The sequence below is a fragment of the Pituophis catenifer genome, unplaced genomic scaffold (assembly GCF_029215685.1).
Source record: "Pituophis catenifer annectens isolate HBS135680 unplaced genomic scaffold, rPitCat1.0.hap2 SCAF_11, whole genome shotgun sequence".
NCBI classification, from domain to species: Eukaryota; Metazoa; Chordata; class Lepidosauria; order Squamata; family Colubridae; genus Pituophis; species Pituophis catenifer.
The window spans coordinates 17,217,963-17,232,336 of NW_027256891.1; the positions used below are offsets into that span (position 1 = coordinate 17,217,963).

At 44.0% G+C, this 14,374-nt stretch overlaps 1 protein-coding gene and 1 long non-coding RNA gene across 4 annotated transcripts in view; one reads left to right on the plus strand and one right to left on the minus strand.

Annotated features, from left to right (window-relative positions):
• Window positions 1–2,336: 2,336 nt before the first annotated feature.
• LOC139322620 (uncharacterized) lies at window positions 2,337–7,923 on the minus strand. Its single transcript, XR_011600863.1, has 4 exons — window positions 7,684–7,923; window positions 5,723–5,862; window positions 3,855–3,951; window positions 2,337–2,596 (listed from the first exon to the last, which is right to left on the minus strand). It is a non-coding gene; the product is annotated as an uncharacterized lncRNA (long non-coding RNA).
• A 131-nt stretch (window positions 7,924–8,054) lies between these two features.
• Window positions 8,055–14,374, plus strand: part of RAB33A (RAB33A, member RAS oncogene family) — a 15,437-nt gene continuing 9,117 nt past the window's right edge. Inside the window, exons 1-4 of one of the 3 annotated variants that reach the window (XM_070951680.1) lie at window positions 8,055–8,299; window positions 9,484–9,531; window positions 9,631–9,818; window positions 11,131–12,366. In XM_070951680.1, the coding sequence (XP_070807781.1) occupies window positions 8,056–8,299; window positions 9,484–9,531; window positions 9,631–9,818; window positions 11,131–12,288 (1,638 nt within the window). In that variant the 5' untranslated portion in view covers window position 8,055 and the 3' untranslated portion in view covers window positions 12,289–12,366. Of the gene's footprint in view, window positions 8,300–9,483; window positions 9,819–11,130; window positions 12,367–14,374 lie in introns of those variants that run through there. The other 2 variants (XM_070951679.1, XM_070951682.1) reach the window with 2 other exon arrangements.

The following is a 14,374-nucleotide window of genomic DNA, read 5'->3' on the forward strand; positions in this document are numbered from 1 at the left end:
CTCATGTTGTGGTGACCCCCAACCATAAAATTATTCCTAAAACCATTGAAAATATGTGTTTTCCGATGGTCTTAGGCGACCCCTGGGAAAGGGTCGTTCGACCCCCAAAGGGGTCGCGACCCACAGGTTGAGAACCACTGCCCTACACCATTTCTGACAGATGGCAGTCCAGTCTCTTCTTGAAAGCTTTCAGTGATGAAGCTCCCACAACTTCTGAAGGCAGAATCTTGTTCTTTTTTGGGCTGGGCGATAGTCTCCCCTGTATAGTCCAGTGATGGCTAACCTTTAACCGACACTTTGGGGGAGCAGCCGGACGGGGGTCGTGAGGGTCCCCACGAAGGTTCTCCGGGAGCAGCCTTGGGCATCAGGGTCCAGGGTCTCTCTTTTTTTTTTTTTTGCAGCCGCCCGTCTGCTTTGCAAGCGAGGGAGTCTGATAGAAACTCCTGGGTGAAGCTTGGATCGATGGGGAGGAAGCTTTTTAGGGAATTCGCGTGTTTGCCTTCACATGTGAAAGCGCAGAGGGGGGGCTTGCAAAAAAAAAGAGAGGTTTCTTTCTAACCAGGATGCAAAAGATCTGCATGGAGTAGTCTGCTTTGCAAAGTGAGGGAGTCAGATAGGAACTCCTGGGTGAAGCTTGGATCGACGGGGAGGAAGCTTTTGGGGGAACCCACGAGTTTGCTTTCACGAGGGGAAGCGCGAGGGGCTTGCAAAAAATAAGTTTTATTTCTAACCTGGAATAATGCAAAAAGATCTGCTGTAAATGGAGAAGCAAGCGCATTCATTCTCCTTGGTCCGCTTGGTGTGATGCCGTTGCAATGCAACCTGTGCAGTCCCGGAGTGTGGGCAGTGATGAATTTAGGTGCACAGAGAAGGACTTCAAATCATCCTGCTTCGGTACCTTTACGGTAGCCTTGTAGTAGTTAGAAGTCAAGGCTGAGTGATGAAAATCTATTCGAGACACCTTGATCAGTGTATTTTTGATATTTGGCCCTTGAAAGGGCCGATTGGGGGGCAGAAGAAATGCTCAATCGGGATTAAATAGATCGAAATGTGGAAGAAACTGAGTTAACCTCTGATCTGAATTTGGCTTAGTGTATTTGAATTTGACTGACCGGTGGCTCAGTGGCTAAGACGCTGATCTTGTCGATCGAAAGGTTGGCAGTTCAGCAGTTCGAATCCCGAGTGCCACGTAACGGGGTGAGCTCCCGTTAGTTGTCCCAGCTTCTGCCAACCTAGCAGTTCGAAAGCACGTAAAAAAGGCAAGTAAAAAAATAGGGACCATCTTTGATGGGAAGTTAACAGCGTTCCATGCGCCTTTGGCGTTGAGTCATGCTGGCCACATCACCATGGAGATGTCTTTGGACAGCGCTGGCTCTTTGGCTTAGAAATGGAGATGAGCACCGCCCCCTAGAGTAGGGAACAACTAGCACATAAGTGCGAGGGGAACGTTTACCTTTATTGTACTAATGGCTATGGCTATGGTTTAACATGTAATAATGACCCCATTTGGTTATGTTGCATCAATAAAAATGGTTAAACCACGCCTAGCTTAGTCCAAGTAAGCCTTTTTCAGAAAAGCTCTGTAGCTAGGTAGCTTTGGACAGAATTTTTCACGAGTGGATAGACTGCTTCTCACTGCTCTCTCCAGTCCCCACCTAGCAAGTATATTTTAATCAAGAAAAATAAGCTACTTGTTGCATGTATTGAAAGTTTACTGCATTGCCCTGTTTGGCCCTCTTAATTTGCCGAGACAAGGATTTTATCACAGGATGCTCAATTGTTTTATATTACTAGGATTCGGGTTATTCTCCTCTGGTATCTTTTAACCCTGATCACTCAAAGGCAGCAAGATTGATAAATATTTCATGCAGCAACCAGATTTTGTTGCCATGGCTCCCCTTATGTTAAGGGAGCAACTCATAGCTAATGAAACACAAGAAGTGAGTTAGATACGCTGCCTTTTGATTTTTTTTAGATGAGGCACTGATACTGTTGTGAATTAACCAAATTAACCTCCCAAAGAAACTGGTCGGTGGAGAATATTTTGCTAATAAAATATCAAGCATTTATACCAGGAAAATTACTTTTTTGGGGTTTAGGGAGGAAAAAAATAATCTGAGTGATGATTCATTTCATATGAAACAACAGAGTTAAAAGAAGATACTAAAGTTATTGTTTTGACGGTAGGAATAAAGCCAAGTAGCCATTTTTTCCCTATTGTTGTACAAGTAAAAAGAGTTTTTGTGTGCTTTCTATTCATATGTATTTATGTCTCTGTCTTTACAGATAAATTAACAGGTAAAATCCCCAATCACTGCCAATAATACAGCACAGGATTCTATATTCTTTCCACATGTTTTTATTATTTGACACTGCTTCTACATATAATTGTGTCATTGTGAAAAGTTTTGTGTTTAAAGTAAGGAGACTGCCACCAAATCCTTGATTGCAGTGCTCAACTGATCTTCATGGGTGTTTCTGTATTCTGGAGTTACATTCCCCATATTAATTGAATTATTTACCACTTTGAAGAGCCAGGGGAGATGAGTAATTGGCTGTAGCTTTAGTTGATATTAATTCTGGTGCTGTCAAGCTCCTGGAAGAAGATTAGAAAGTCAACAAAGCTGCAACTAGTAAGACAATGTGATTTCTACAGATTTCTTATTGACTTATCAAATCCCATTTTTTACTTATGGGCCTTCAACTTTATGAATGCTATAAAATTCTGGACTCTTGTTGATTTTTTCTCTCTCATAAGGAGTTATAAAATTTCATTAAAAGTGTTTGCCTGACAGCGGTTACATTTGTACAGGTGGATTCTTCAAATTTTTATTAAAATCTCAGGTATATAATTATTGTACAGAGGGAGATGGGGAAAAAAAGGACAGGATAAATGAAATAAGCTACCAAAACTCACTAGTGGGTAAAAAAAAAAAAATACAAGAGCCAAAGTCTTTATAAAAGCTAATTTTGGAAGTTGCAAGAGATGTAGGTTTGTTTGTTTTTTTTAAATTTAGCCAGAAGGCAATTTGCTACCCTTATGTAATATGATTAAACGTTAGCATGCAAATATATACTGAACAGCTTAATCATGATCGAAGTTCTTGTTCATTTTAATGGAACTATTTCCATGTTGTTCTTTAGGATAGCAGTCTGAAATCTTACAAGTGAACCTCTCTGTACTCCAAAACAGATTCTGAGATTAGTGCAAATTTGGTAACGCAGCTTCAGAGGGCTAAAGGAATTTCACAAAGAATCAAGAATTACTGCATGGTTTTTTTGGCTATCACAATGGTATAGTTTGTAGTTCTTTCAAGTGAAAATCAAAAACACTGCCTTATTTAGTTTATCAACATGTGTTTGAATCCAATAGTGTGCCTTCCTTATTGGTGTTTAGATTTGAGTGGAGCTGAAAAAGATTGTTCAACCTTTTGGAGAGTAATAGGTTGGAGAATATTGGTCCTTACTTAACATAGAAACTGGGACCTGTGTTTTGGCAGTGTGATTAAACAAAGATAAACATACAATATTCAAAAATATGGCTGTAAATTAATCTGTAACATATCCTGCAGGAATTAATTCTACGGGAACTTCCACAGGAGCAATAACAGGGAAAGAAAATAACACTTTGCCGTTGAAAGATTTGGATGAAATCTTTTCATCCCTAAATTCCTGGATGTAATTACTCCAGAATCACTTCAACATTGGTCCTCACCCTATTACTGTTGGCGATCAGCAGTCCCTGGAATTTTTCATAGTTAGTCTACAAAAGGTCACTTAAGAGTTCCACCTGGGAGTTGAAAGCCTACAAATTCAAGTTATAAAAAGGCAATCGGCTACAACTTCACTCCTACCTTAATATTTAAGTGTCCTCATCTGGACCTCCATGCGTTCATACCTCTCTGCACGATCCACATCGCGCTGCCGAGCCCTCCTCATAATTTCATATCCCTATGCAACCAAAAAAGTAATATTTAACATAATACTATAGGGGGCAGAGGAGAAACTCCCAATTTTTCCATGTTTGTATTTTTGCTATAGCTAAAATAGCTGTTTTAAGAAATAAAAATATTTCAATTTCTTAACAAATAAGCAGGCATCATCAGATGGAGAAGAAAGCACAGTAATTTCTATAAATAGATATATGTAAACTGTTCTTAAGCGGCTTCAAACAGATGACAAATTTATGTTCTGAAAGGTAGAAAACTTTCCAGTATGGTTGTGTGAACACTTCTTTAAAATTGTTCGTCCTCCATTCCCTTGCCTGTGCCTGATAACCAGAGAGTGCGATGGACAGCTTAAAAAAGCAAAGTAAGGTTCACTTTGTGTTTGCCAATCCATACATACATCTCCAAGTTAAAAACAGTCTTGGGTGCTAAAGGTTGAGTGACAAGTGCCAAATAAACTGAGCTGGGATAAAGAAGTTTGCCATAAGCCTACAGCTGTCCTTTAAAAGTCTGTTTCAACCTGAGATTGAGTTGGACAGAAAAAGGCCACTGTCAACAAAACCCTGCTACAGGGTGGATAAAAATTGATTTAAAAAAATAATGAATTTGGATTTTTAAAATTTAAATCAGATTTATTTAAATCAATAAATAAATCTGGAGTAAAGATCTGTCTAAAGATAGTTTTATTTATTTATGATTTATTTATGATTTCAATTTATATGCTGCCCTTCTCCGAAGACTCAGGGTGGCTTACAATGCACTATAGCAATAGCCTTCATTCTTTTGTATATACCTGCTTATTAGGGCTTTTGGCCCCCCATAAGTGGTGTTTTTACAAAGTCAGCTTATTGCCCCCAACAGTCTGGGTCCTCAATTTACCTACCTCTGAAGGATGGAAGGCTGAGTCAACCTTGAGCCTGGTGACATTTGAACTCGCACTAATTGCAGGCAGCTGGCAGCTAAGTGCTACATAACAGCACTTAGTCCGCTGCACCACCAAGGCTCTTAATAGTTTTCTATTTAAGATACATTAATTTAGTTTATTCAGCATGAAATGGAGCTGTTATGTAGCATGAGGCTATATATTCTGCAATATTGGGACTGTCGGTGAGTCAACAGCGGGTCAGAGGAGGAGCTGCTGCAGGACAGGTGACAGTTGCTCTTTAAACATTATGGTTTGAATCAAATTGATTTAAATCAAGCCTTTTTACTAGTGATTTAAATCGTGATCCACCCTGCTCTGCTATCAAAATCAAATCAAATCCACCCTGCCCTGCCATCACCCTTCCAAACTCAAATCGGTGACATTCTCTAGGTGGCTGCCTCGATGAACACTTTCTGTGTAACAAAATATAATGCCCTTGTAGTCTCATTATCAATGTCAGGGTCACATCCAACTGACATTTCCGAAGTGCACAACACCAGGGTTTAAAAAGAATGGAAATTTGTCTCCAACATCCAAGGGTCTGGTTTCTGCAGCATCTGGGATTGCAAGTTGGCTTTATACGTCAGATAGTAAGAAGGCATTTCATTTCTCTATGTCTTCCGAGTGACCTTCTAGGAAATTAATTGAAACAATGAGAGGAGAAAGGGTAAGTCTGAACCAAGCCCGCCACCGACTTCTTAGGTTAAAGTTTCCTCTTAAGATTCTGCAGAGAAAGCCAGATGGAGGCCGGGGGAGGGGGGGAGACCCATAGGCAGCAGATGTACGGGTTACGGTAACTACTGTGTTAGAGGAGACTGGATTTCTGTTCTAGGGAAGCTTCTCTACTTACATAGAACGCATTTCCGATTCCAAAGAGGGTCGTTGCTATGACGGTATAGAGAGTTTTGTTGTGCCGCCATGCATAGCTAGAGGTGGCCATTTGTCTGCAAGGTTGTCCTTCTGAGGGAGCCTTCCATTGCTGAAAGAGGCCTGGAAACACAATTTATTAGGAGGGAAGATTGTCAATGATGCACTTTCATAAGCCATGGATGAAAACAAGGCCAAGACTCCCACAAGCAGGCTCTGCTCCCATTACAACCAGTTGATAGGCCGAAAAATGACTGATTGACATCATACAGTGGTCGGATAGGCACCAGGTTAGAAAAGGAGAATACTCTTGGTAATATCTCCTTTGATTCTGTAGGTGAGCATGGGACCCTGAAGGAGAAGCTGCTGGCTGGAAGGGAATTGATACACTAATAGAGAATGCACCCTACCGCTCCCCCTCCAAGCCCTGGTTTTTTTTAGCTCATTTTAATTTTTGTAATTTCAATTCATTTTTATATTTACAATCGTTGTTGCACAGCATGTCTTTTTATCCTGATGTAAGCCTCTCAGTCGCCTGCACCATGAGATGGGCGGCAAATACATTAGATCTAATGTAGATCTACATTAGATCTACAGTTAGATCGCCAGTTAGATCTAATGGGGGGGGCTCTTCATACGTCCCCTTGATCAGCTATGGGGATCAGTCACCCATACGGTCATAGAAACATGCTTTTTCCAGGTGTCATCTCCCCTCCTCTGGGACAGCATTCCGATGTCCCTTCTTCCCAATCCTCAGAAATTTAGTGAAAACATCGCTCTTTAATCAAGCATTGGGAGAGGGCTGTTGGGACCTGCCTCAGAATGAGTACTCATCTTAATATATAATAATATAATATAATAAATAAAATAAACATAATATAACATAATATAGAAATGCAACTAATAAATAAATAAACATAATAAACATAACTATATATACACATATATGTGTGTGTATACAGTATATGTATGTATGTGTGTGTATTTGCTGATAAAGAAATAAAGGGAGACTAGCATAGATCTATTACAAGCTATTTAGCTCTCATCAGCTAGTCAAACCCTTACTTGGATTTAAACTTGTAATACCGAGTAAGGGTATGTTAGCTGATGAGAGCTAAATAGCTTGAAATAGATCTATACTAGTCTCCCTTTATTTCTTTATCAGCAAAATATAGATTTGGTATAAAATGGTTTGTCGTGTATGCGACAGCTTGAGGGCTCCTGGATTGGAGCTGAAAGGTGAAAGAGAAACAGTGTGCTTGGTCCCTCCCATATTGGGGTACACCAGGTGCTTCGACAGAAAAACGCTTCATATATATATATAAAGCACACTGCACACTGCTTCCCTTTCGCCTTTCAGTTCCAATCCAGGAGCCCTCAAGCAGTCGATGTATATGTATATGTATATGTATTTGTTATAATATAATTAATATTATAATATAATTAATATAATATAATTAATATATAATGTAATAAATATAATATAATATAATATAATATAATATAATATAATATAATATAATATAATATAATATAATATAGTAATATGTGTTTGTATGTGTGTGTAAATTAAATTAAATTAAATTAAATTAAAAGGCACCCACTTCCGACCTGCGCCTGTCACACGACCTTGGCGTCCAGCGGGACAGGTAGATAGGCCGTTTAGCGGATCCTGCGGAACTCGCGGCCACTGGATTCCGCTCGAGAGGTGGGAGCGGGGGTCCCTGAGAGGCGGGGGGGAGGAGGCTTTGGGGGGGCGGGCTGGGATGAGCAAAATGAGGACCACTAAAAAAGCCCCCAGGCAAGAGGCCCCCTCCCCCACCGTTAGGGACAGCAGGAGAGGGGGGGGTTCCCACTGTTTCCACACAAGCCCCTCCCCCTCGACAAGCCCCTCCCCCTCGGCACCTTTTCAGGTTGTCCCCCTCCCGGCGATGCTCCGCTCACCTGGCCCCTCCAGGAAACGCGCCCTTGGGCCCGCCGCCCGCAGCAGGGTGGCTCCCAAGCGGGACATGACGACGACGGGGGCGGCAAAGCAGCGGCCCTCACGACCTCCTCAGCGGCTCTTTTCTTTCTTTCTTCCTCCTCCTCCTCCTCAGCGCCCGTCCTTCCGTCCGCTCCCAAGAACGGGCCCTCTCCGTGCGCACGCGCGCCAACCGCTCGCCCGCTTTGTCCTTGCGCGGGGCGCGCGCGCGCGGGGGCCACTGCCGGCCTCGCCGCTCTAGGCATCCACGCTCTATTCTAGCGCCTCGAGGCGGCGTGCGGGAGGGAGGGAGGGCGTGGCCGGAGGAGCGAAGGGGGCGTGGCCATCCCGGGCAAATGCCAGCTATGCAGGCGTTCCACGCTCGCGCCGCGCGTTGCATTCTCCGCTGCATTCGGGGCTTGGCGGAGCAGTCCGGTGGGGGTCTCCGGCGCAGGTCTTGCGGGTCCCAGCTGCTCTCCACGCCGATCTTCTACGTGAACGGCCCGCCCCACATCGGGCACCTCTACTCGGCCGTGCTGGCGGATGCATTGCACCGGCATCGGCAGTTGCTGGGCTGCGAGGGAGGGCGGCTGGCTACAGGTCTGCGGGGCGATGGGGAGCATTGGGCATCAGGGTCCAAGGGTTTTTGTTTTTTGCAGCCGCCAGTCTGCTTTGCAAGCGAGGGAATCGGATAGAAACTCCTGGGTGAAGCTTGGATCGATGGGGGGGGGGAAGCTTTTTGGGAAACCCGTGTGTTCGCTTTCACGTGTGGAAGCGCAGGGGGGCTTGCAAAAAATAGGTTCATTTCTAACCAGGATGCAAAAGATCTGCTATGAATGGAGTAGCCTGCTTTGCAAGCGAGGGAGTCGGAAAGAAACTTATGGGTAAAGCTTTTTAGGGAATTAACGTGTTTTCTTTCTAGCAAGGGTGCACAAAAGGCGCTGTAAACAGAGAAGCAAGCCTTCTCTTCGTCCTTCTCTTCTATTTGCATTTCCAGCGACGGCTGTTGCCCTGTTTTTTCAACCTGGCCAACTTTTTAAGATGTGTAGCCTGGGGAATTCTGGGAGTTGAAGTCCATTCGACTTTAATTGCCCAGGTTGAAAAACACTAAATTAAGCATTATTGCGGTACAATACATTATGTACTGTGTTGGCGTGATGAATATTGGTGCAAAGAAAAATGGGCCACAGATTATCGTGCCTCCTGTCCTTTGCAATAGTCCTGTTGTAGTTGGAGGCTAGGTTGATTGATGCAAAGCCATGCATGACACCCTAACATCATTACACCTCTGATTTTTGACTAATTTGGGGCAGCAAAAATGTAACGGGGAAGGGGGGTGTCTCTATAAAGTTTTAGGAGTGATTTTTTTGCTGGGGGGCAATGCCTTCTTAAACAGAATACAAAACAAGATGGCTTTTCCAGAGTGTCTCATTTCCCCCAGAAAATTGGCAAACATCTCTTTTGGTAACCTCACTTTTCTGACGAGTTTTTCCATCCTGACAGATGACATGAAATGTGAATTTAACTAGCATTTCTTCAATAAACCGTGCATTTGTGTGCGAGAAACTCTTAAAAAGTTTTCGTTTGTTGAATACGCTTCCACAACCTCTAAAGCGCTGTTTGCAGGAATGGCCCTTGCTAACACATTTATCTATGGTTCAAATTATATATATTTATATGCCCAGCTCATCAATATGAACCTTGGAGTAGCCCTCCCAGCACAGATTGGAGAAGGCTGCCACTTGGCTTCTTCACCAGTTCACTTATCCTGTTTCCTTTGACAGGAACGGATGAACATGGCTTGAAAATTCAGACAGCAGCGGCAGCCACAGGTATTTCTCCGGAAGAGTTCTGTGACCGTATATCGGCCGAATTCCGGGAGCTCTTTGAGCAGGCGGGCATCTCCTACACCCATTTTATCCGCACTACAGAACTACGGCACCAACAGGCTGTGGCGTGCTTCTGGGCTGCCTTGCAAGATGGAGGCTGGCTCTATCAAGCTGACTACGAAGGGTGGTATTGCACAGCGGAAGAGAGCTTCTTGGCAGCTTCTCAGGTGACGGAGTGTGTGGATGCCCAAGGGAGCAAGCAGATGGTTTCCATAGAGAGTGGGCACCAGGTATGGTACGATGTACCCTGTCAAGTTCTCTTAGCGGCTTGAGTCATTCAATGTGCTTTGCCTTCACCCACGTGGTTTGGTCATAGAGTTGTATAAATCCAGTTATTCTGTGCTGTGCTTTCTCTGCATGTTCAGCCAATAATAGGCAAGCACCAGATAGCATAATATTTTATTTATTAGATGTTTATCCCGCCTTTATTACTTTTTAGCTAATTCATGCCTAATGCACCTTTCTCCTTCTATTTATCCCACAATACCACCCTTTGAAGTGGGTTAGGCTGAGAGAAGGACTGGCCCAAAGTCACCCAGCCAGCTTTCATGCCTAAGGCAGAACTAGAACTCCCTGTCTCCTGAATTCTTTGACTATTGCACCAAACTGTCTATAGTAATAACAATGTGTCCCATGTCTAAAGAAATTCAGGTTGGAGAAGCCACATCTAAATCATCTGCAGAGTCTCTGTATTATTCTATTATTATTAGATGCTTATTCCACTTATATGTGTAGGTCAACTCGAGGTGGTGAATGTACCTAATACTCCTGCCTCCTCCTTTTTTCCCCCCACAACAACTTTGTGAGGTACATTGGACTGAGAGAATGATGGGCTCAGAGTCACCCAGCTGGCTTTCGTGCCTGAGGGAGGCCTAGAAGTCAACAGTCTTCTGGTTTCTAAGCTGTCACCTTCGGCGTTACCTCAGATGATAAGCAAAGATAACCCGAATAGAAAGGGGAATGGCGTGAAGAAAAGAGATAGCCCAAGAAAGCTATGGAAAAGCAGAGTGAAGGCACCCTTGTGGGTGGCAAGCTTTCTGATACATGCATGCGGCCTTCAGATCTAAAGAAGGAAAAACAGACATTAGTATAAATTAATTTTACATTTATATGCGGTAGCTAAGACGCTGAGCTTGTCGATCGAAAGGTCAGCAATTCAGCGGTTCGAATCCCTAGTGCTGTGTAATGGAGTGAGCTCCCGTTACTTGTCCCAGCTTCTGCCAACCTAGCAGTTCGAAAGCACGTAAAAAAAATGCAAGGAGAAAACATAGGGACCACTTTTGGTGGGAAGGTAACAGCGTTCCGTGCGCCTTTGGCGTTGAGTCATGCCGGCCACAATGACCATGGAGACATCTTCGGACAGTGCTGGCTCTTCGGCTTTGAAACGGAGATGACCATCGCCCCCTAGAGTCAGGAACAGCTGGCACGTATGTGCGAGGGGAACCTTTACCTTTTTATAAATGCTTGGGTAAATACATATTGTATGGGAGAGGCTGATGAAACCAGGAAAAACCTTCTGATAACTTCTCTCCTGCATCTTAGGTGCACTGGACCAGGGAGAAAAACTACATGTTCAAGCTGTCCAAGTTCCAAGAGCCGTTGCAACGATGGCTGTATGAGAATAAAGACGCCATAAGCCCCGAGCCCTATTATCAGCAGGTCCTCCAGTGGCTGGAAGGAGATCTCCCGGATCTCTCTGTATCCCGTGACCGAAACCGGCTGCATTGGGGCATCCCTGTTCCTGGGGACTCAACCCAAACCATTTACGTCTGGGTGGATGCCCTGGTGAATTACCTGACGGTTGTAGGCTACCCCGAGAAGCACCGGGCCTGGTGGCCCACCGTTTGCCACATTGTGGGCAAAGACATTCTCAAGTTCCACGCCATCTATTGGCCTGCTTTGCTGATGGCTGCAGGCCTGGAGCCCCCCTTGAGGATTTGGGTCCACTCTCATTGGACGGTACAAGGACAGAAGATGTCCAAGAGCCTGGGCAATGTGGTTGACCCAAAGGAGTGCTTCCGGCACTACACGGTAGATGGTTTTCGGTACTTCCTGCTGAGGCAGGGAGTCCCAGAGCGGGATTGTGATTACTATGACGAGAAGGTGATTAAGCTGCTCAACTCGGAGCTGGCCGACGCCTTAGGGGGGCTCCTGAACCGGGTCACGGCCTCTGCCCTGAATCCCAGAGGGACTTATCCCATCTTCTCCGAGACTTGCTTCCCTAGGGACATGGAGATTCAAAGTGGATCTGGCAAGGCCTTAGCAGAGGATTACAAGCTGGTGTCATTGGTCGAGAGCCTGCCTATGAAAGTGAGCGCCTCTTTTGACCACTTCCAGATCTACAAGGCTCTGGAATCCATCATGGAGTGCGTGAGGCAGACCAATGGCTTCGTCCAGAGGCACAGGCCGTGGAAACTCTGCTTGGAGGATCCCGCAGAACGACAGTGGCAAGAGACTATTCTCCACGTCACTCTGGAATGTCTTCGGGTGTATGGGCTCCTGTTGCAACCGGTGGTCCCGGCCATGGCTGACAAGCTTCTCTCACGGTTGGGTGTTTCTCCTACCGAAAGATCTCTAAAAGACTTGGACTTTCTCCCTCGCTATCATGGCAGGAGATGCCCCTTTGAAGGCAGGCAGCTCGGACCGGATCCTGGTCTCCTGTTTCCCAGGCTGACAAAAAATTACGAAGCCAGCAATTAGAATAGAATAGAATAGAATACTTCATTGGACGCACAAGGAATTTATCTCCGGTGCAGATTCTTAAGGATCTTTTTTTTTTTTTTTTTTAATTTGATTTATATGCCGCCCTTCTCCGGAGACTCAGGGCGGCTTACAATGTGCTAAGCAATAGCCTTCATCCTTTTGTATATTTATACAAAGTCAGCTTATTGCCCCCACAACTGGGTCCTCAATTTACCTACCTTAGAAAGGATGGAAGGCTGAGTCAACCTTGAGCCTGGTGAGATTCGAACCTGCAGTAACTGCAGGCAGCTGGTCTTAATAACAGGGTGCTTTAGACCACTGTACTACCAAGGCTTTTTAAAGAGAAGAACATCAGACTTCTAAGAATGTACAGTCGGAGTGAACTAAAATAAAGGGGGGGGGGAAAGGCTTCATATAATATACAACTAACTCAGATCTCGGTTGTTATTTTTAGCTTTATGCGGACTCCATGTGGGGTTACATTTTTTTATATTCTGGTGCCACCTCGATTTCACTGAGGGCCGTATCGAGTGTGTTTGACCTTGGAGGGGGGGGGTTAGGGGGTGTGGGCATGGCCGGCGGTGAGGGTGACACGGGACTTGTGTTGGGGGCACCTGTGGTGGCCGTGTACTAAAGCAGAGACCCTTTGAGACCCTCACTCGCATTATAATCTTCCTTCCTTCTTTTTCCTTCCCTCTTCATTTTCCTTTCTTCTTCCTTCCCCTTTCCTTATTTTTCCTTCCTTGCTCTCTTCCCAATCTTTCCTTCTTTTACTTTTTCTTCTTTCCGTTTCTCCTTTCCTGTCCCTTCTTACACGCTCAAATGCATAAGGGGAAATATATCTCCTTCTGTTTTGCTTTTAGTTGGTTTTGCTAGCCTTCTGCCAGCGAAAATGGAGCCCCCTGAGCTCCGTTTTCCCTGGCAGAGGCACCGCAGGCTGATCCTTCGCTGTTTCCAGGCCGGCCCCATGAGCCAGATCTAAGCACCCCATGGGCCAAATCCAGCCTTGAGTTTGACTTGAGTTTACCGCTGTTTTAGTGTAATCCACTTGAATTTTGACACTATGTCTTCTCAAGATGTATGGAATTAAGTAAATCAACTAAAGAATGAACGTTGCACTCAACAACCGAAATAACCCTGTTGAAGGAAAACAACCTTACGTTAAGCCCAACGTTAAAAGGTTGAAAGTATTATGGTTTGAATTTCGCCACTCGTTGCCAAAGCCTTCCCGCATTGCAACAAATCACACAATCCTTGGTTGTTTCCACAGATGTTTATTCTTTCTACACATGCGTTATTATTGCTTCGACCTCTTGCTTTTCTATTCTGGAGTTTTTTAAAAAAAAACATATTAATTGCTTGATTTATTTACCACTTGGAAGAGCCGGAGGAGACGAACGATCAGATGTAGTTTTGAGGTGATATATATTCCTGTTGTGCTGTTGGAACTCCTGTGAGAAGATTTAAAGAGGCTACAAAAAAAAGCCGAAACCAGAAAGAGTGATTTCTACTGCCTTCTTATTGAGTGATGAAATGCCATTTTTACATGTGTGCATTCAATTTATGGGTGCTATAAAAGCCTTTATAGCAGCTAATTCTGGAAGCTGTAAGAGATGAAGTAGTTTTTTAATTTCTCCAGAAGGCAGTTTGTTGGCGCTCGTGTAATTAAACATGGGCATGAAAATAAGTACTGAACGTTGCAAACCTAACCATATTTATTCCAAAATTCTTAAAATGGGAGGCATTGGTACATTGGTCTTTAAAACTGCAGCTTGAAATCTTACAAGTGAACCTCCCTGTACTCTAAACATAAAAATCTGAGATTAATGCAGTTTCAATGGGGCAAAAGAGCTCCAAAAGGCTAAAGGAAGCTCATAAAGAATTGAGAATAAACAGAGCCACTCACTAAGGCCCCAAAGTGATAAACGTTTCCTCTCTTAATCCTTGGCAATGATTTCTCCAGAATCTTTCCAAAATATTCTATTAAGTTATTTTTTCATTGTGCCAGAAGGGAAAATATACGAAATTAACAGCCAGTAAGTGTATTAGGTAGCTAATACATTTTTTTTTAACATATCAATGT